This window comes from Haliaeetus leucocephalus, unplaced genomic scaffold (assembly GCF_000737465.1).
Source record: "Haliaeetus leucocephalus isolate CR32 unplaced genomic scaffold, Haliaeetus_leucocephalus-4.0 Scaffold189, whole genome shotgun sequence".
Taxonomy (NCBI): Eukaryota; Metazoa; Chordata; class Aves; order Accipitriformes; family Accipitridae; genus Haliaeetus; species Haliaeetus leucocephalus.
In genome coordinates this window covers 89,475-112,177 of record NW_010972625.1, presented here as the reverse complement: position 1 = coordinate 112,177, position 22,703 = coordinate 89,475, and the positions used below count along the sequence as shown (strand labels likewise).

At 47.7% G+C, this 22,703-nt stretch overlaps 1 protein-coding gene across 1 annotated transcript in view; it reads left to right on the top strand.

Moving 5' to 3' along the window:
- Positions 1-3,144: 3,144 nt before the first annotated feature.
- The window catches only part of PLS3 (plastin 3), a 34,864-nt gene continuing 15,305 nt past the window's right edge, over positions 3,145-22,703 (top strand). The window contains exons 1-2 of the mRNA XM_010565267.1: positions 3,145-3,189; positions 14,418-14,506. Of these exons, the coding sequence (XP_010563569.1) occupies positions 14,440-14,506 (67 nt within the window). The 5' untranslated portion in view covers positions 3,145-3,189; positions 14,418-14,439. The remainder of the gene's footprint in view (positions 3,190-14,417; positions 14,507-22,703) is intronic.

The following is a 22,703-nucleotide window of genomic DNA, read 5'->3' as shown; positions in this document are numbered from 1 at the left end:
GCTGATACTCTGGGATCTCCTGAGGCTGGTGTGGCCCAGCCCTCTGGCCATGCGGGTTTCTCTAGCATGGAGATGCTGGAGGGGGCCAGCATCCCCTACACCCCCTTGGCTGGATGACAGTGGAGCTGGCTATATCCCAGCAAACAGCTTTTTTAGGCAGGAGCTAGAGGTGCCTGCAGGCAAAACCCTTCCCAGAAATCACTAGGGCTGGTGTAGCATGCCCAGGGACTTGCGTATTGCCATGGGTTTCCTTAGTTGTCTTGTACAGCTTCCAATATTAGCATGGCATCTCTTGGCATTGCTAACTAGGGGTGGAATACTACTTCTGGAGTGGGCAGGAAAGCCTGGTGTGCAGGAGCTGGTGGTTGTCCTCTACTGGGCGGTGGGACTCACTGGGGAGAGCAGTGGGGCTGCACAGCACACTATCGCCACAGGCCAGCAAGTTGGATGTGCTCCCTCCTGCCTCCGAGCTTTGCCAGAGGGTCTGTTCTTGAGGGCTAGTGGTGAGAGGAGGTGAGAGAGGACAAGATGACTCCTGGATTTACCCTCTGTTCCTTCTTCACCTAGAAGGCAAGGGCTGCTACTCCCACAGCTGTTGTTGAGTAACCTCTGGAGGGCAAATACCTATTAGTGGCCTCCCAGTGAAACTTGGCAGCTGGAGCTGGGGAGGAGATGCATCCTTGCGCAATGATGCACTGGAGGGATCCTGTCGGTGCTGCAAGTCCTCCTTGTGTGTAAACCTCCATCCTGACGCTCTGTGCAGGGAAGCAGACATGTCACCTGAGCAAGAGTAACTTCTGAGCATCTCCAGCATCTTGTGCTTCCCTAAAAGGCTTTCTTAAAGAGGGAGGAAGAGGAAGATACACTGGTATACTGGCTTGACCGTAAAACTTGCTATTTTGGAAGAGCGTGGGGAGTGGTGTGTGACCAGCTGTGCTGGAGGAAGTGGGCTGGGAGTGCCCAGGCAGCTGTGCATCCACTGCCTGCCTTCACCGCGCCCCGGCACGGCGAGTCTCGGGGCATGACGCGGAGATGAGTGGTGCTGGCACTGCCGAAGTGCTATTTTAGGTTTGAGTGTAATTGCAGGCTGGACTGACAGGACTGGATTTGGAGTATTCGGAGACCAGAGTGCTCTTAAAACTGTGGAAAAACTGGCTACCGCTGATCCTTTGCAAATGTGGAAGACGGGTATTTCACATGCACTGTGTGTGCATCAGTTAAACTTCTCCTTGCGGTGGAGCCACTGAGGATCTGTGTTGAGTGACTACAGTGGGTAGCAATGCCCTTTCCCATCCTGGGAGAGAGAACGGTAATAGCTGTTAGCCCTGTAGGATGTATTACACTTACCTGAAAAAGAAGTGAGTAAGTAGACGTTTGAAGGCGCGTGGGCTGGTGGCTTTTAGGTGTCTGCCTCTGCAGTGTGGATCTGCCATCTGCACACCTGCAGGTGCTACTTTTCTATCCCAGCAACACAGATGCCAGAGACAAGGAGAGGAGGTTTTTCGTTTCCCTCCCAAAAGCAGACATTGCTCCTGCAAGGGCTCTGCTGTTGATAGAAGTCACAACCTATTGTGAGAGCTGGGCTTTGGCACACTGTCCCCAGGACCTGCCAAGCCTCAAAGCCTCAGCACTTCCTAAACCTTACAGGATGAATTTATGCTCACATGTAGAGTGAAAAGTGGAGGGACTAAACTTCCTGGAATAAGTTTCTTCAATTTGGTTGCATGTTTGCCCCAAGAATTTGTGGGCTGGACACAGTCACTGGTTTGGATCAGAGCAGCCAGATGGGCTCCTTGCACCCAGGGGCTGATGCAATGCTGAAGCTGGTTGCTGATGCAAGTTGGAGCAGAGTCAAAGTTGCTCTCCCCTAAACCCCATCTGATGTGCAGGCAACCTGATCTCAGTGGAGTGCAAAAGTGTTTTTCAAGCCAACTTCTTTCCTTTTAAGTTGCAGCTGCAGTTCTGGGCATAAAACCCTCTATTTTGGTTTCCATTATATTTACCATCCTGAGGAAGCAGGCAGGTTGTGGGTTTGGGGTTGGTTTTTTTTGTTTTGTTTTGTTTTTTATACCTCTTTTGAAACTTTACAGCTGGAAGCTAAATTTTCAGGTGATGCCCAAGAAATGGGACCAGGCAATGACTCACTTTCCTGGCTGACATAATTTTTAAAAAGAAACAAAAAAAACCAATGACCCTATTGGTCAAGTATTTTTAATTTTTAGAATGGTCATGGGTTCTTCAAATTCCTTACTAATTCAAGTATTGTGTTCATTAGTAAGTTACATCCTTTCCTTTTAGCTATGGGAGGGCTCAAACATTACGGGCTTAACAGGAATAGAAACTTCTGAAATATGTGATTATAGTTTGGAAATCCCACTTAACCTTTTTGGTGATTGATTCTGCTGCTGTGCATTGCATCATCAACAACATAGTACATGATGTTTCTGTTCCTCATGTCTTCCTGGTTGGTAGCAGATATCTGCCCGTGTTTCATCTAGAGCAGGCAGGGATTAATCGTTGAGGTAATGCAATATATTACAATATGGACCAGCTCTGTATTTACTACCCATTCAGACTACTCTTTCTTTTTGTTTTGGTTTTTTTTTTGAGGAGCTGTGGGGTGAAATAGCAGGGCAGCATCCTCCTTCAGTGTGGACTGAGGCCAAATAGGTCTTCATACTCATTGTTCAGTTTGTGCGCTTCTGGTGGTTTTAAAGACATCCATAAAATAAGTACATAAACCAAAATACAAGCTCCATGTCGCTCTTTGGCTAGACAAGCTGGAAGCTAGCAACGCAAAATGCATTTAATTTAAAATGTTAAAGGTAAAAGAGTTCTTTTTCTTAAAAAAAAAAAAAGTTTGCTTACCTAGAAGCTTTATACCTTACTGCCTCCTGTTCCCAAGTGCCAAGCAATAAAAGAACAAAAGCTAGTTGTTGGGGGAGGATCCCCCCATCCCCGCTCGGTCTGTCCGGGATGCTTCAAGCCGCCTGTCCCGCAGCCTGTCTGATGCATCTTTTTGCGACATGACCGCATCCCTTCTGTGGCTCTCGGGAAGCGACCTCCCATTTGCTGGGCGGGGATGGTGGGAGGAATGCTGGCTGTCCAGATCCTTGCTGTGGGCGTGAGAGAAGCTTCAGCGCTCGGGCCGGCCGAGGGAGCGACTCGCCTTCCCCGGGAGAGAAGGAAGGAAAGGTAAGGTGTCTTCTGCGGCGGGCTGGCCTTAGGATGCCACACATGCTGCTGGCTGCTGCTCGGGGCTCTGGCTCCCTGCGTGGATGCAAGCACATGCCAGAGGTTGCCCTGCAACGACTTGTTTTGCTTTTGTTTTCTCTGCAAACTGTCTAGCGATTCCCGATGCTGTAGCAGATAAAGGAAAATAGCTGTAAGCGGCTATTAGAAAAGATGAATTTCAGGTTTTAATGCGTTTTAAATTTGGGATTTATCTGTGCACCTGACTGAGCAGCACATGCAAGCAGGAGCAGCAAGTGCTGCGACTGACTTTGCATCACTGGGTATTTAATTTTTCAAGTGAGGACTGAGGGTGTTCCTTCCCTGAAATCTCAGTCTGGGGCACATCTTACCCCATCTCTGTCTGCAGCAGGCTTTTAAAAAGCACAGCTGCTTAAACTTGCATGTTAGAAGTATTAAATATTTAAACCTTTGCCTTGCAGAAAGTATGAGGAGCTCTGAGTACTTTGGGGAAACGGCTGTAGGCTGCTGGCTGTGGTGGCTACCTAACTTTTTGGAGTCGTTTGCCCTGAGAGGCTGGGGCTGAGCTGCTTTGCTGTTCTGGTGGGAATGGTGTGTGGCATCACAGCCTGGCAGGAGTTTGTTTCCAGACTGAGGAGTTTATCTTGCTTGCTGTGTTTTCTGGTGAAGGGTGGCTATAAGTGATGCTGGAAGCTGGCATAGACCCTCTTCAAGTGCTTTAGCAGTCGCTGCTGGCTAAAACACTTATATACCAAGTATTTCTAAGTATTGGACTGAAATGCTGAAATTTTTTTGTGCTGAAAAAACTTACACTTGTCTGAAAACCTGTAAAACACATCTAGTGTAGCTTCTTCATGTCCTGATTTTGTTTATACTAAATGTGTTGCTGTGAGGTTTTGCTTAGTTATATTTTACTCTTACCCTGCATTTATTCTGCAAAACATCTGGCTATAAAGAATGATTTCCAGAGCTGGAGGACTCACACCCTCCTGAAATTCAGAGTAGCAATGAGGTTGCACGCTGTTTACAGTGCACACATCTCTTTAACCACTACATCTGTCCTAGGGGTATTGGGCACTGGCTGAGCGGCTAAACCAGGGGAGGAGGAGGAGGAGGTGAAGCAGCTTGAAGGGATGCAATGAGAAGTTAGTACTCGGCTCCAGGAGTGCTGGATGCCTCTTGGAGATCCTGCTTCGCCTTGAAACCTGCTAACTAGGGTGCATTTTGCAGAGATTATTAATGCTTGTCCAAAATCCAAGAGTCACGGAGTAGAGCTTGCCTGATCTTGGACTGGCGACTGCTATCTTTTGCTCCCTATTGCTCCTCCCTGTATTAAGTTAAATTATAGAGAAGTGTGGGGAACACCCTGCTGTCAGAGTAAACGTGATTTCACTGTCATGGCGGCCTCCTGGGAGGCGAAGACAGCAGCTCTCCTGCTCTTCTAGCCATTTCACATTAATCTTTGAGATTAATGTTTCTGCTTTTGTTAAGGGTAGATAGGATCTGTACCATCTTCTCTAAAGAAAATAAGTGTTGAATTTACAGGGCTTCTTCTACTTCCAAAAGCCACTAAGGCAGCTATGCAGCAACACTGATTTATTGCAGTCTCGTGTTGCTTTCTTGCTCTGAATCAAATTATTTTGACTTCTTTCCCTTTTTCCCAAGTGCTTTCTAAACAAGATTACAGCGAGCAGGGGAAGGATGGAGAAAGGTTTTTCTTCCTTTATCAGTAGCTCTTTCTATCTAGTAAGAGATCAGTTGCTGAAATTCCTGTTTTTTGAGACTTTTGAAACATAGTTCCAATGCTTAGAGTATGGCTTGTAGTTTCTAGTGTTTTGTTTCTTATTTAAGAAAACATTCATTGACACACTTCTCTGAATGTTTATCATCTGGACAGCAGTTGCCAGGCTGCCGGGATTTCAGCCCTGGCTGTGCCATTTCAGGACAGCTCTGTTTACCTTCAAATTGATAAAACAGTCTGGAAAATCACTCAACCGCAGCTGTAGCTTCTAAAAGGTTGCATGAAACCCACCCTCCCAAAACTAATCGCTGAAACTCCCTATTGTCCAGCTCGCCAGGGATCAGCACCGTCATGCTGGGTATTTGGCTTGCAGGAGCTTGTTTGCTGGCATTGAATAAGCAGTGACTGTACTGTGATTTAATTTACGGATTGGGTTGATTCCCCCGCCCGGGTGGGAGGGAAGTTTTACAGACTGAGTAATGCTTCTTACTTTATCATGGCATATTGAATATCAGTTGCTTTACCTGCCAAGCAAAGGTGTTACTTGAGAGTGGAGGCTGGAGGTGCTGGGGGATGGAGGTAGGTCTGAGCTGTGTGGCCTCAAGTCCCTTCAGCCTTTGAAGGGTTTTATCCAGCTGCTGGAGGCCAGGGCACAGGCTGAGGTTTGCAGCTCACCCTTGTAAGGAACTGGGCTCCTTTGGGGCTGAATATTGGGAAATCAAGACACACATGCTTAAAGCATGTTGAGGGTAACCTGCAGGTCTCAGCAGGCAGGTCCCAGCTGCTTCTGGGAAAGGAAATCTGCACTAATTCAGCCTTGTGATCCTCATCCCTCCTCACTTGTGCAGGTGGGGAACCCGTTGACTTTCCCACCATTGCTCTGAGAGTCCCGTCATAAAATGAGGGATGCCTTATGCTGAGTTTTGTGATGGGTGGTAAGAGGTGGGTCCTTTCTTGAAGTCATTTATGGTTAAGATACAGAATAAGCCAAAGGAAGTGTTTCATACTGCTCTTTATTTGGGAAACTACACAAGAATAAGAGTTACTATCAGCATAAGAATTTCCTGAGGCTAGCATGATTTTTCTGTGCTTGAGCCAGGCACTTAAATTAAGCCTTATGAGTCTCAGTCCATTAGCTGACATCTAACCCCCCCCCCCCTTTTTATCTTCTTACACTTAGGTTTAAATTATCTCTGAATGTTACTTGATTTTGCAAATTCCAGGCAGGATGAGTGTTCAGCTCTTTCTTTCCTGAGAGGTCTTGAAAGGATCACCTGTTTTCATGTTGTACTAATTAGTTAACAGGGAATATTGCTGTTCCTGTTTCCACTGATGTGGACAAACTATTGAAATTCAAAAGTGAGTTAAACCAATCTAGCGGGTTATGATCTCAAATGTGTTCTAATCCTGGAGTACTGCTAAAACTGGAGGTGTGCCAAAATGCAATGTTTAGGAGAAGTATTTGGCAAAGAGGCTTTTAAGGACTGATTCACTGCTGTCTCAAACAGTATTTGATCTGGTTTCTACTGTGCCCTGCAGATTATAAGTACTCTGTAGATACATGTAATAAGAGCTGGAGCAGTGAGGCGGTCCGTACACTGTAGCTGCCAGTCTGCAGCGTGCTGGGTGTGTGCAGGTGCAGCTGCAAGATCTAGCAGGCAGCTGCTCTCCTCCTTGAAAGTCAGCACTGCCCCTGCTTTGACTGTCCATCCAATCCATTTGGCCCTGGTCTTCTGCATCAGGAGCCTTCAGAGAAGAGTGTAGTTCTGCAGAAAGCTTTCTGTGCTGCTTCCTTCCATTTGAGTCCCAAACCACTTTTATGTTTCTGTCAGTTCAGCCTCCTCATAGTAAACACTGGGTCATGAGGGTAAGGAAGCATCCATCTACTCTACTCCAGGATTGCATGTCACCCCTTAATGTGTGTCAGAGGCAGCTCTGGCTCACAGTCCTTCAGGGCTGCATGGGGATGTGTTGGGGGGGGACTGCACTGAGGACTGGGGAAGTTTTTTTTTTTTATCCCTCCCATGTGCAGCTGGAGTGGAGGCATTTGTGTTACTCAGACTTGTGCTCCCCTCCAGCCTTTGGGCAATTGGATATCACGTGGCTAAGCATCCTCAGCTGCTTGCTATCTTTCTGTTTTTCTATGTCTGCGAGACAGAAGGATTTGTGTACTCAAATCCCTACAAATTTCTGTGTCATGTCCCCAGCTCTCAGCATTCTGGATGCTGCCCTGAAGGACATGGCTTTCCTGGCCTTTTAGCAAGGGGCTGATTTCTATTTGATGCTGTGAGCAGGTCTGATGCTGATTTGGGGTTTTCTGGGAGTACTGGCTACAGCTCAGTTCTGGGTCAGGGTGCTGAACATGCTGACAGTTACTCAGGTGTGGCTGCACCCCAAAAAGCCTCCTTGACTGTGCAGGGGAGTCAGAGGCATGTGAATTGGCTGATGGGTCAGCAATTGTTTTTAATAAGGATTTAAGATGATCGAAGCTAGTGAATCTGGTTCTGTCTTGAAGGAAGAGAAAACATGTTGACCAGCATGCAAACAGTGAAGGATCAGATTGTCCAGGCTGCCCATGGATGTTGGGGCAGTGGTTAAAGTCTAAGCAGAAGGCATAGCAAACCTGGTTTGCTGCAGTTGTTCCCATATCGTTGGAGTGACCCTGCCTCTGAGCAGCCCAGATACCTGCTGGGCACCTACCCAAGTGCTGCTCAGAAAAATCTCTGGCATTGTTCTACCCAGCTGGAGCTAGGAGAAACTGGGTTTTTAACCTGGACCTGCTGGAGGAACGTGCATGTCTAGAGGTAGATACCCCGTAGAGGTATGCCTCCAAATCTGGAGAGAGCTGCTGGCAAGCCACGTGCAGTGACTAACTCCAGGACGTGTCTCTGCTCCTGATGGATTTGACAGATTTTTTCCCCCGCAGCAGCGGTGAGTTGTGTAACAACAGGAGCAAACTCTCACAGTCCACTCCCAGGTGAAAATAAGTGTAGCAGGGTCTCTCCCAGCATGACAGTTTCAGGGATTTGAAAGAATATAAAGCAAAACCCACTAATGGGACTTTTGCTGATTTAGGGATGCTTCAAAAACAGCAGCTGGAGGTAATCTCTGTCTGGGATTGGGAAGAGGTGAGCCATAAGGTGGCAATCACTATCTGCTGTCCTGTGTCCTTTCCCTGCGATGCAACAAGTGGCTGTATAACACCTGGTGGGCTACACAACCCGCATGGACGAGTCCAAGTGTGTACTCTGTGTGTACTGAATGTACTGTGTGTAAAGGCAGTAGCTCGAGGAAGCTGGAGAATTGGGAGGTGGGAGGTAGTAAATTCAAACAGCAAGACATGCTTAAAGAAATTCAGTATTAAAATTGAATTTGTGTGTAGTTGGTCATTGGCCTGTTGAGGCAAGTTGTTTGGTGCTGTGCATGGATGAGGAAAGCTGGCTTAATAACGAAATAAAGCTGGGTTTGGGTGATTGCTTTGCAGGCTTTACAGCCCGGTGCTGTTCGATAGTTAAAGCACTGCAGACCTTGAGAGCAGAGCTGTAGTTTCATCAGTGTTGAGCCTGGTGTGCATGGGGCTGGGAAAGCTTGGCTGAAGGGAAGAGCCACAGATGAGAGATGCAGCTACTCGCCCAAGTCTGGCACTGCAAAGAAATACCTGCTTGAAGCTTCGCATGCCCCTTTCCTCCCGAGGCAGGGGAAGCAGCTAACTGAGTTGATATGGATGCAAAACATGGAGGTGTTCCTGAGTCCAGCATTCATGCAAAGACCAACAGCAAAGTCATTTCTGGGGGACAGTGGTTTGTAGTGGCATCATGCTGTTGGTAAGGTGTTGGACACCGCAGCGGTGCAGTCCCTGCGGATCGGGTAGCATCACCTAATCGCTGCTCTTATCAGGATGGCACCTATTGCTATATGGAAAGACAAAAGTGTGGCGAAGGTCTGGTTTCAGCCTGTGCCTCTGATGGGTGACTGCCTGGAAGGTAATTACCAAATAAAAGCTTATATGCTTCCAGCAACCTGGTGTTTGCTAATAACCACACCTAACGAGTGGGTGCTGTCTTGGAGGAATTTGATGAACAAAACATGGTTTGAAACACACAAACGGATGATGAGCAGGAGAGGATGGATTGCATGACAAGTTTTCATTTACAGGCCATCAATCCCTAAATCTCCCTGTCTCCTCCCAAAGCAGCAGTAAGTGTTTATCTTGGAGGACTCATCAGATGAAGACTGCGAACCACTAACTTTTGCCTCTTCCTGTTGCTATCAAGTTTGAAGATGTTGTCTGTAAAACCCCAGTGGCTTTGCTTGGACTGGACCAAAAAAAGGAGCCAGCAGAGCTGCTGGGTGCACCTGATAATGGGAGGGGGTGTGTGCCCTCTCCTGCCTGCAAGCATTTCCAAATGCAGCATGAGTCTAAGGCTGGCTGGTGCCTGTGGAGGAGGGTTCCTGCAGCATCAGGAGATCCCTGCAGCATCCTTTGCAGCATCCCAATCACCTGGGAAGGGATGCAAAGAAAACTCAGGCTTTCAGCCCTTACCAGTGACTCGCTTCCCTTGCTGCTTTGCTCTGAGCAGACTGGCTGCCCCAGGCTGTCCAGCAGCTCTGAAGCTTGCACAGCCATGCCAGGATGGGCATGATGCTGCTGGCCCTGTGGAGGGGGTCTGCGTGGCAGTGGGGGAGAGGCCCTTGCAGCAGTGGGCTCCGAAGGACTTTGTGGTCTTGCAAAAGGAGCTGGGGGGTGGGTCAATAGGGCAAGGGAAGCAGGGGAGTGCGGGTGGCCACCCCATTCTCTGATGCGGCTCTTGGCAGGGCCAAGACCACTACCTGCGAAACAGGGAGGAAGAGGAGAATGGGGTGAGCCACAGGAAGCCTGGGGGCTAGATCCTGCCTCAGCTGAATCACCAGGATTCCCTCCAAATTAGCAAGGTGGCTGCGTCAGTGCCCTGTGCTGCAAGCCCGGGGGCGCTGGCACTTGCCGTGGGTTGGGGGGGACCGAGTGCCTGGCTGTCTGGCTCATTATTCCTAAAGGAAGACTGATACGTGCTGGGTTAGTGGTCAGAGATATGCGGGTTTTGAAGTATTTTTAATTAGTTAATGCTGACTGACTTGCCTTCTCATGTCTGGAGCCTTTGTCATGAAAAGGCAGCAAAACCACAGGTTCCTTTTTTCAGAGGAATACATACGGGGTGAGTCACTGCTCCAGACTAGGCCTAGCTCGCTTTTTTTTTTTTTTTTTTTTTTTTTATCGGATGGAAAAAGGACATATTAATACCTTTTTGTTGACACTTTCATGTGTCTCTGCCCATTTGAGTAAACAAATTGATGCTGTTAATCAGTCAGTTCTAGAGATATTAAAACAGGGCGGGTCTGGGAGGGACGGAGCGACTTGGTTTTCAAACTAACACGGAGCTGCTAAGAAAGCAAATTCTTTCATTTGGATCAGCAGCAAATTCCAGCTCTGTTTCTGTTGGAAGTGTTCAAGTGGCTGTCGGGAAATATTTGGTCGCCCAGTGCTTTCAAAATTAAATTAATCCTCCAGCTTTCAAGGAGATGTGCAAATGCCTGGATGCTTCCTCCACCCCCTGCCACCAATTTCCACCCATCCTCTGTTCAGGATGCAGCTCCCAGGGCTTCTCCTCTTGGGGGGAAGAGTCTTGGGGACTTTTTCTCTGGGCTTGAGTGTTTTTAAGTTGCTGTCTGAGCAGTTAATCCACCAAATGCCCTAGTTAGCTTCTGGCGCTTGTGCTGGAAGTGCTGAGCACCACAGAGAAGGCATCCCTCTGGTGGCAGTCCCCACTGCAATGGTGTGTCTCCAGGTGGCTTACAGCTGTTAAAACACATCGGCTGGGGCAGCTTTATTTGACCTGCCTGTATTACAGTTCTGTCTGGAGAGCAAATAAACTAACCCCGATTCAGTGACTGCAGTGTGTTTAGAAGCTATAAAACTTGTTTGCACAGAAACTTTATACAGCCCCTCTCTGGGACGGGAGTGATATTCAAAAACCTGAGACGCACTTAAAGCAGCTCTGATCTGCAGCACAAAGTGAAGTCTTCAGAGCACAGAAACGGGCTGCACCGTCTGCCAGCCGCTCTCTTCTGTGAAGCTGCTTTTGTGCAGCCGTGTGTTATGGAGCTGCCTTTGCTTTTCTTCTGTGGGGTAAGGGATGAAGGCAGGACCAAACGGGATCTGGAGCAGGAATTGCTTCCTTATACACTCTGTTTATGTGTGCACTGACCGATGGACCATCTGTCACCAGGGTGTAAAACGGGTGTGGGATCAGTAGCTCACTTCTGTCTCCTTTTTTCCCCTCGTTCTCTCTTCCTCCCTCTAAAATAGGTCTTTAAATGTGAGTTTGTCTCTGGCTCTCATTGCGTGCCCTGGCAGAGACTTTGCTTGTGGTAGAAGTGAATGTGACGTGGTGAGGCGTGAGCAGCGTGGTGCCGTGTCCCCACAGGGCTTCGAGTGAGGCAGCTGATGTGTGATCCCTGTGCCAGTGTGATAAAAGGGCTTTTTATGTCTGTGAAGACAAAGCCTCTTGTTTAAAAATGCAACTGAATGAAAAACATGATTTTGAATGCCCTAGACTCAGCTATTAAAAACAAACAAAAAACCCCCACACAACAAAAAACTGAAAACTCTCCTGTCCCCCAGATGAGTGTGCCAATGTTGGTGTAATACCTCTCTGCTGCAAAAAACCTCTGTAAAATTGCCTTGGGAGCTTAGCAGTCCCTGTCGGCTTGTAACTTTGTGGCCCACTAACCTTTTCATACACTGTTTTGTTATACTTTTCCCCTTCCCAGACAGCTATAACAAGGTCAGGTGTCTGCTTTTTCTCTGTTGGTTCAAATTCTCCCTCTCTCCTCTCAAGCAGAGAAACAGAGAAGGAGGAAGCAGTATGAAAACTGAGAGGTAAACCTGTTTTGTAGACTTACTGACTGAGCTGAACAACATAGGAGCTGGAAGGGAAATTTTTTTTTAAGTGAAGACCCACACAAACAACTGCAGGGCATATCCAGAGTGTAATATTTCCCTGTTAAAGTCAAACAGAGCAACTTTTTTAAAAGCCCTCAGCTTATGGTGGTGTTTGCTGCTTGTTTTGCTTTTAAAGATGTTAGAGATAGTCAGCAGCTAATTAAATTCCAATGAAGTGGTTAGATAATGATGCTTTTGGAAATCCCTTTTTGCAGGAAATCCTCATGGTTTGAAAACAAATAGGTGAAAGTGAGGATTAGGAAGAAGGCAGAATTTGTGAAGGAGGGTTGACTGAAATTTCAGTCTCGTAGGCCTGCCCTCTCCTGCCTGGCAGCTCATGCCACCTGCCTGCCCGCGTAGCCAAAATTGTCTCCGTTCCCAATAGTGTTCCCCAAGTGTTTCTGCCAGTTGTGAAATCCACCTCCTGTAGCGTGCACCAAGCTTGCTAAGAGCTGACTTTCTTGCTGAGCAACTCCTTCATCCCCTGGAAATAACAGCCAGGTTTTGGTGGCACTGCGGCTCAGGCTGCTGGGGCACCCGTGGGAGTGCTGCAGGGAGGGGGCTGCTTCAGGAACAGGGGTAGGTCCCAGGCTGGGCATCCTGCAAGGTGGGCAGCGCTGCACACAGCATTCCTGCGTCTTGCAAGGACCTGCATGGTAGCATTTCCTTGGTCAACTAGCCTAACTTGTTATCTCTGAAATGGTATAAAACATTTACTATGGTGCTTCCCCCCCCCAAGTCAGTCTGATGCAGCTTTGCCACAATTCCTGCCACTGCCCCATTCTTGCAGTACAAGTCCAATGATGAAGTTGGCTGTCTTGCTGTTGGTGGCTTTTACCTTTTACTGACTGTCAAACATCTTGTTGTGTCCGCTGGCAGCTCTGCAGATGTTTTTGGAGGTGGGGTCTGATGTGCTTTCCTTCTTGTCTCTGCAGTGATGCAACTTCTTGTTGACTTTCTCTGCTGCTAGCACCTGTCTGAGCTGGTTTCCCATGCTGGCACACCTGCCCATTGCTCTCATCTCTAAGGACTTCTTTCTTCCCGGACTGAGTAAAGTGTTACAGAAAATGAATATTTACAGCTACAGGCAAACTCATGTTCTTAAGCTAACAAGTGCTTGTGAAGGCAGCTGGGAGCCTCAGACAAAAGAGGCTTGCTCAGGGCACAGGCATTTATGAAACTGAGCCTCTTGTCGCTTGAGCAGTGAGCCAGCCTGTTCACAATCCTGCCTTCTGACAATCTGTAAACCTGAATTCACTGCTCATCCTTTTGCTTACAGAGGAGGCGGCAGCTGTGTCTGTTCCCATAGGCAGAGGAGGAACCTTTTGTTTCTCAACTTAGTGATTGTAGCTAACTGTGGGAGCTGGAAAATCTTGGAATGCAAGTCTCATTTGAAGTTGCACTGAGCCTGCCCAGATCCATGTTTTAAAGACCCTGAGGTAGAACTAGCACATGTGCTGGAATGTGTTTGTCTGCCTACCTTTTTGTTCACACACAGGGATTCCCCTATTTGCATTGTTCCATCAATCACTGATCTCTCTTGGTCATATTGGCCAAAGTGCCAACAGGGCATCTGATGCTGCTGTCATGAATGTCATGGGAAGGGGACGTGGGTACGTCACTGGCCTTTTACCATCCTTATGGTGATGCCTCCTGTCTAGGCTGGCCGGGTGGCACCTAATCAGTGCTTGGAAAGGAGGATTATAGCAGATGGGTGTAGGAACTGTACGCTTCATCCTCTCTGTTTCTTAAACACCAAGCAGGTCTGATCAATGTGAAGTTTCTGTGTACTTGGGGTTTGAGCGTGGCTGATGCCTGCTGTTCCAGACTTGCTTGCGGTGTTCCTGCTGTGCCTTGCTCAGGAGGGGAGAGGGGGTCAGTGGCAGTGCAAACAGCCTGTTGCTTACATGGTTTATTGAGAGACTGACTCTGGGGAAATAGGCAGGTGTTTATTCAAACAGTTCCCTGTAGAAGAGCAGACTATTTCTTTTTTTGCAAACAGTAGCAGGTATACTACTTTGTGCGAAAAGACCTTTTTCAGGTACTGTTCAGAATCTTTATTATTCGGGTTTGATGGCTGTGTGCTCTTGGGGGCAGACCAGCAGGCAGAGCGTTCAGTATATTTTGCATTGATATTTTAAATCTGGATTCTGATTTTGTTCAAAGTTGTGGAAAATCCCTGGAGATGTGAGCTTTTCTGACCTACAGAACACACTGGTAGCAGGTACCTTAATGTGTGCAGAACAAAATAGCCCATAAAATAAATACACAGAGCTAAATATTAACAAGGCTAATGGGATTTTTGACTTGTTAAGGAGGGAATTTGCCGCCCTCTGAGTTTCACACATCTGTTTTATTAGTGGAAAGATAAACGTGGCTTCAAGAACTGTGGTGACCTTGGTATTGATTGTTACTGTACTGCTGTTCAAAACTGCATGCATTTGAATGCAGCCTGATTTCACACAGTGTCCTTTTTCTCTCTTTAGGTACTCCGTAAATTAATGAGATGGCCAACACCACGCAAATCTCCAAAGATGAGCTGGAGGAACTCAAGGAGGCCTTTGCAAAAGTTGGTAAGTCACAGTGAGGAGGGCACCACGCTCCTGTCTGCTGTACATTTGAAATGAATTTATCCTAGCCCTGTGAGCAGCGGTGCCAGCAGGATGTGGGCAGTCTGCTGCTCTCGTGATCTTCTCCATGCCAAGGAGTCCCTTGGCAGTCTTGTTGCTTCTGGCTTGTCACTTCTAGCCAAGGAGCACAAAGGAAGGGGCATGGGCAGTCCGGCTGTCAGTGAGCACTGGCAGACAGCCTTGCCCTGTTGCTCCAGGGTAGGCTTTGTTGGTTCCTGATGGCAGAATATCCAAACAGGTACTGCATTACTTCAGCCCAGGCAGTGCTTCAGGGCTTGCACAGAGCTTGGTTCTGATGATGTTGGTTTTGTCAGATTGGCTGAGCAGTGCAGATGGTAAATGTAGGTGCTATGTTTCTGGTTTGTGCGGGTGTATTTGAGGCACTGTGTTTGGTGAGCTTGTAGGCAAAACCTAATTAGTGTCTGTTTACCTGGCCATTATGGAACAACTTGCAGTGATAATAAAATGCTTTGCGGCTGCAGTGCATATGCATTGCCCTCTGGTGGCTCTGTTTCTTCTCTGGTTCTCACCTCCCTCACAGCCTGCGATGCTCAAGGGGTTGCACAGCCCAAGCTCTCTGCCTGCCTTCCAGCTTTCCGCCTGCGCTGGCATTGCAGAAGCCTCTGGCAGGCTGCTTTGGGAAGCTGAAACGGGCAGAAAACTGACATCATGGAGAAGACTGTTTTCTGCTGGTTTAGTTTCCTGATATGGCTTACTGGAGGATCAGAGAAACGCCAGGGAGGGGCAGGATGGGAGCTGGACCGCAGCAGTGTGGACTGAGGTCAGCGTATGCAGCTGGGGAACCACACCCGGGACTGGCACTGGCTGGGAATGAGTTGCACAAGTGATCAGAGCCAGTGTTTCATTTTCCTAACTGGACATCGGCATCACTCAAGCACTGGTTATAAATACAAATTGGTAGTTGCCTCGCATCTGTATCGGGTAAACTGCCCTCTAGAGCAGAGTGGCTCTTAAAGCTCTCACTTGCTCTAATTTTGCAGTCTGCAGAGGGACATACAAATTTCAAAGACAACTGATTCTCATGGAGTAGTATTCCCTGTTGGGACTTGAAGCAAGTTGCGTTTTTGGCAGTTCCCTCTCCTGTCTCGCTCTTCCTGAGACTTTTCCAGCAGGTGGAAGTGAGCTGCCGCAGAGGAAGATGAGTGACCATTGTACTTCTTGCTGCCTAATGTGCTTCTGAGCACAAACCTCAATAAGGCTGGGATGCAGGCAGCCCGTTCTGTCCTTGGATAAACTTAAAATGATTAACCTGGCTGGAATGTGGTGGCTTTTTGTCATTAGTGTGGGGGGAAATTAGCAAGATTAGGTTGACTGGCTGCCTTTGCACTAGAAACATGGAGAAACCCAAGTCAGATCCTGTGTTGGTTTTTTGGTGTGGGTTTTTTTTTTTGTTTTTTTGTTTTTTTAGGAAACCAGCTCGCTCTGGTCCCTGTTTGGTATTAAATTATAAAAGCAGTGTCAAAAATTAGGTGTTATTGAGAAATGTGATAATTAGCCAGGATATACCCACAAGTGAGATGGAATCTGCTGGTCATTTTCAGCTGTCTTCTGTTTTGTACGCTTTAGGCAGGGTACAGCCTGCAAGCATTGTGGTGGGACGCGCCTGTCGTGAGTGCCTTTAATGCTCTTATTCGTTTTATTCTTGCCTAAAGGACCCATATTTGCCCTGGGATATAGAACTGGTCACTAACTGGGTGACTGACTTTCGCTGGCAACTTCTAATGCTGTCTCTAGTGAATGCGAAGGAAAGTTGGATTAAGGCTGCTATTTAAAATGAAGCTTTCCTTTCATCTCCCAGCTACCTGCAAGACTTGGAACGCAGCTGAGAAGCATGGTTATAGCAAAGCTCAGTACATTGGCTTCTAGGATGTTGTAAAGGAGATGTGGGGAGGAGGAAGTATCTCTCAGGGTGGTTTTTGCTTACCAAGATGCGCCCTGCTCCGATGTGCAGCTGCATGGGCTTCCTGGAGGCCTGCTTTAACTCTAGCATGGGGCAAGTTGCTGCTCTGGATGTGTAGGTTGATGGGACTTCAAAGGTGTGTGTTTGACCAGCTTTTCTGCGTGCAGCTGGACGAGATTGAGACATCTGGTGATGCTGGAAGGCAGTGAGGTGTGTTACTGTATACTCTGTCACCACCTGCCTTCTATGCCACTTGAAGGTATCTCCCTCTCTCCCATGCAGCTGGTGCGCTGTTCTCTGACAGCCAGCAAAAGGCAAGAGTTCCATAGACTACCTACTGCTTCCTAGAAGCAGTCCACGGATAGAAACCATGGTTTAAGGTTAGCACTGAAGTCAGCTACAGCTCAGACAAGCAGCTCCCAGCATCCTATAACCAGGTATTTGTATTGGAAGTGATACAAGGGGTAAACAGCAGTGGTTCGGAAAAGCATTTTAACAGCTGAAAAAAGTAATGAAGTGGGGCATCAGAACTGTCTAGGCTTTGAATGACCCGCAGGTTAGTGGGAGAAGAGTAGGTTGCTCCAAGTCTCAGCTAATCTCTGAATTTGTTCAGTGTAACAGATGTGTGTATGTATGTACGTGGCTAAACAGTGGCTCTTCATAGGGGAGGCATGGCAGAACAAAATCTGCGAACTTGCTCTGTTTGTCTTCCTTCTGCCTGCTTCTAATAGCAGAGATAAGCATCTTTTCTGGAAACACAAAGTACTTAAAAATTGTAACCCAGCCGAACACTTTGTTCACTGCTGCAAGGTGGTAAAACAATGCACTGAAATGTTAAGCTTAAGGCAAATAGGGATCTGTGATCCTGCTAGAGTGTGTCCTGCTGAGCAGATGTCCTTAAAAGGAAACGTGTGGGTTACTTTCCCCTCTCGCATCCTGTTATTTAAGCTATTTTAAGTATTTGTCAGGAGGAAGCTGAGCCAGAGCTTGAAGCAGCTTTTAGGTTTTGTTTATTGTGGCTTTGCTGCGCCACCTGCATATGGGCAGAAGATGGTGCCGTACATCACTGCAGTGACCTTTCCCAGGTTTAGTAAGCTGGCATGCACGCAACTTTCAGTAGAAATAGGAAACTTCAGATGTGCTGTAGTTTCCTTTCCATCAGGCAGATTATAATGAATCCAGGCTGTAGCTTGTCTGTTAAAACAATTTTGCTTTCTTCCATTAGTAATTCTGGGCTGTACGCCGAAGGATTTCATTTGGGATAGCTTGTATTTTGACAGCCTCTTCAGCTGTTGAATACCATTTCAGATTTTGTTAGAGAGGGACTTTAGACCACCTTCCGTCTGAAGTCTGGCCCTGTCGCAGGACATCCAGCAAGGCACCATATGGTGGGCTTGCAGTAATGCTGGAAATAATTATGGAACTTGCTGGTGCTGCAAAGGGACTGCTTTTTTTTTTTTTTTTAATGCTGCTACTCTGTACATTTGACTGTGATGCCAGAGGGGGAACAGAGACAGCAGGAGGGGAAGCAGCTGCCCTGTGGGGTAGGGTTCTCAGGCCTATTTGTCATGTTTACAGGGCTAAAGGCTTTTTGACATGTTAAGAGAGGAATGAGTCCATATTCCATCACATAGTCAATCACTAGTTAGCGTTACTCAACTCTGCTACCAAGCCAAAACCACGGGCTAGCACATCCACCAGGCTTTAACACTTAAAGCTGCCAAGAAGCTAAAACTTGAAATGAGAGCATCTTTACTGCAAGACCAGTAACTTGGTGTGGGGTCTTGCAGTTAAGCCAACAGACCTGTCTTGCTTGTAAATCCCACTCCCAAAGTGTCTGGGACATAGATGCCCTTTTAATCTATGCAGTAAATCAGTGATTAATTTTTTTTCCCAGGATACTGTGGAAGAGTAACTCTTACAAGTGGATGTTTGGGAAGTCATTAAGAGTTGGAAGAACTTAGGTCCTGAGACCCAAGTGTTTTGAGTGAGTTAAGGCACACTACTCAACAGTGTGTGTCCTTCACGCTTGATTATGTGCTGTCTGTCTGAGCCCAATGTAGGGGCTGAGAGCTGCTGGTGTGCAGCCCCTCCTGATGGGCAGCATCTTTCCTGGTGCCATGCTCCTGAGTTGCATGTGCTCACGTGTCAGTGTGCATTTCAGATGGCTCTTTGTGCAGCAGAGCTACTAATTTATTTTTTTTTCCCCTCAGTGAGCAGAGGTGAATCTTTTTTGAGCTAGGCACACACACAAGATTGGGAAGATGCTGCTTTGCAGGGGTGAACGAAACCAAATGGGCACATGTTGAGCCAGACTGCAGTAAATACTTGATATCTGCCCTGCAGCCAGGTTTGATGCTTTCAGGCTGAGATTGACATCTGCTGAGCAAGTGTGGATGGACCAGACAATGGCCTGTGTTAACTCCTCGATTGCATTTCAGTCAGTGTTTTTAAGTTGTGGTTTCTGTTCTGCAAGCAAACCAATATAAATGCAAGGCTGGGGATTAATTCCTTGAATTAGATTGTACCCTTAAAAGACATGCAGGGCTTCATATGTAAAACTGAGCTCTAAACAGGTTTAAGCATCCTTTTACCCAGGCATCACTCTATTAGAGATGGGGACTTTGGAGCTCGGTTCCCTGCTGACTCACCCAACAGGCTTCTGCCTCATGAAATACCATATATCGTGCTTTTCCCTTTCACTTCTGAATAGGCTCAGACATGGTACATGCAAGCTTGGTCCAGAAACACTTCTGAATGCTTAAGCTAGACATACCAAGAGGAAAACCTTTACCAAATCTGAATCAAAATCACACCCGTGATCCTATCAAGGATACAATATGTATTTTGAAGTCTTATTTTTCTCTGTCCTTTGTCTCGTAACATTTGGGTAGATGTAAAACTTAGGGGTTTTTTTAGGTGGTGGATTGATTGGAAGAAGTGATGAACAGGTGTTTCTGGATTTACCTGCTTAATTTGGCAGCATGGCAAAGGATTGTGGTCAGTTCATTCAAGCATAGGCTAAAGCAATGGGTGTTGGCTGTAGGCATGCTGAGGGTGAAAGCAAAGTTTTGTTTTGGGTGCACAGGCCCTGGAGACTAGCGAATCCCTTCTCGTCTGATTTTCTTCACTGGCTGTGAGGCAGGGAAAAGATGCATGTTGTGGAGTTAGATTTAGTAATAAGAAAATTGCAACAGAAGAAGCTGTGATTTATCTAGAGGGGAAATAGTTTGCTGATGACATCTCAGGCTGGACTGTTTAATAAAGCTTGCCTTTGTAGGCTTATATTTTTTTGGAATAAAATTCTAAAATTAAAGGCCAGACAGCAGCCTGTTGCTGTCATTAATCATTGGCCCAAACCACTTTATTTCATCAGCATTATTGTAAACACTGACATTTCATTTAAGGTACTTATTAATCCACTGGAATTGATGCTGCTCTTTAGTTTGAGACCTAGGGACTGGGGTGTAGGAGGGAGTACAGGTTTGTTCTGTGTTACTTTGGATGTTTGCCACTAAGCATTTGAATTTCACTTTCTTGCTAACTTATAAAAACAATTTTAAAATCCCATATGGATCTAGAAAATGAGGAAAGTTGGAGTGGTGGTGTGGACATGCTGCTTGCTGGAATATTGCTGTGAAACAAAACCTAAAAACCACCACTGACACCTCACTAAAAGTAAATTGACTTTCAAAATTTGCTAAAAAAAATATGGGCTTTAGACCTATCCTGATTGTTTTCTTTTATTCTTGACAGTATCTCCCTTTAAGCATAAACACTGACCCCAGTGGCTGTGGTGTGGGATTCCCTCTTGAACAAAACCAAATACTGGGGCTGGCGCAGCTCTTCTGTCATGCAGCCTGGGGAGGCAGCAGCAACCTGCAGTCTGCGAGGGTGTTTGGGCAGCAGAAGCTGTTGCTTGAGTGGAATTGAACTCTAGGGCCTTAGAGAGAGGCTGCCGCCTTATAAATAGCAGAAAAATCCTCCCATGTGGGATATGGGCAGAACGGTGCCTGGGTGAAGCTGCACGGTGTGATTTTGGCAGCCGGTGGTGGCGAGCTGCACTTGGCAGTGCACCATCACAGTGCCAGGAGCTCTGGAGATGGGGGAGAGGATAACACAGCTGCTTAAATGCAGAGACTGCTCTTGTTTAGCCATACAGGGCTCAGCTGATGTCTTTAGTACAGGCACTGTGTTGAATTTGCAGAGCCTGTGGTTGAATGATGATCGTAGGAGGCTGCCAAATCTCTACCTCCCCAGCCCATCCAGGTACGCCCCAGCAGCAGCGGTAATCCAGGGCTGGTGTCTCCCTACAGCCCCAGCCCTGGGGAAGAGGTGGCAGCTCAGGCACTGAATTAACTTCCAGGGGCTGGCTGTACCACTTGCCTACAGCAAAGGGATTTTAACATCACTACTGAGGCAGTAACAGGACAACATGCCCTGAATCCCTGCCTCTCCAAACATGCTGGAGGGTCATGCTTATGTCTTGGGATGTGAATCTGGGCCATCTGACAGCTTCACATGATCAGGATGCTCGTGGACCTGACTGCTGAAGCCTGCGTACTAGCTGTGCTGTGAACCACACTGTCTGCTCATCCTAGTTAGCCTGAGGAAGGAGGCACCCGACCTGTGGTTGTCCATGGTGGCTGCAAAGCCTCACTTGCCTAAAGAAAGGCTAGGGCTGCTGGATTTGCCCTGTGCATTCAATGGATGCGATGTCGTCCCCAAGGGGGCTGGGATCTGTTGATGTGAAAAGCTCCAGATTCACACTAGATTCTTGTTTTCGTTCTTCCCAGATCTAATAGGCAATAGCATTTCACTAAGCATGCACTGCTGCTGTGGCTTGGTGCTTGACTGTCATAGCAAATGTCCTTGCAGAGCATTCTTGGGCAGCATTAAAATATCTGGCTGCAGTTTTCTATCAGCGATAAATGGATAACATCATTATCAACATTATAAAAAATGTAAATGGAGAGCTGACTTAGTGTTTTCAGTTCAGAAAGTAAGAAGTGCTGTATTTCATTACTGTCTATTTTTAACATGCAAAGCCAGCTGCAGTTAGATGTAAAAAATGCTCTGGAGATCATTTATGAAAACGCAGATGCTCTGTTGTGAAACTTTTACACCAGACTTGGGTCATGTGTGCCTAGAGCCATCCTGGTCAGCTCTGCTTCAAAGCTGCCATTGGCCAAAGCCAGAGAGATCTCATGGCTTGTGCTGGGACCGTCTCTGAGGATGCGCTGTGCTTTATTTACCATGTGCATTTGATGCCTGGTGTATTCTTGGTGGTGTCCTTCAAATAGTGTACTGCTTGGGCTTGGTATTTTTGGTGTGGGCATCCTGCTGTGTGTGTATTGGGTTTGTGTGGCAAGGTTTTGGTGGGGGGGGGGTTACAGGGGTGGCTTCTGTGAGAAGCTGCTGGAAGCTTCCCCTGTGTCCGACAGAGCCAATACCAGCCGGCTCTAAGACGGACCCACCGCCAGCCAAGGCCGAGCCAATCAGCGATAGTGGCAATGCCTCTGTGATAACATTTTTAAGAAGGAAAAAAAAGTTGGGACAGATGGAAAATGGCAGCTGGAGAGAGGAGTGAGAACATGTAAGAGAAACAACCCTGCAGACCCCCAGGTCAGTGCAGAAGGAGGGGGAGGAGATGCTCCAGGCACCAGAGCAGAGATTCCCCTGCAGCCCGTGGGGAAGACCATGGTGAGGCAGGCTGTCCCCCTGCAGCCCAGGGAGGGCCACGGTGGAGCAGATCTCCACCTGCAGCCCGGGGAGGACCCCACGCCGGAGCAGGTGGGTTCCCAAAGGAGGCTGTGACCCCGTGGGAAGCCCACACCGGAGCAGGCTCCTGGCAGGACCTGCAGCCCCGGGGAGAGAGGAGCCCACGCTGGAGCAGGTTTTCCGGCAGGACTTGTGACCCCGTGGGGGACCCACGCTGGAGCAGTGTGCTCCTGAAGGACTGCACACTGTGGAAAGGACCCATGCTGGAGCAGTTCGTGAAGAACTGCAGCCCATGGGAAGGACCCACGTTGGAGAAGTTCATGGAGGACTGTCTCCCGTGGGAGGGACCCCACGCTGGAGCAGGGGAAGAGTGTGATGAGTCCTCCCCCTAAGGAGGATGAAGCGGCAGAAATAATGTGTGATGAACTGACCGTAAACCCCATTCCCCGTCCCCCTGTGCCGCTGGGGGGGGGGGGGGGGGGGGGGGGGGGGGGGACC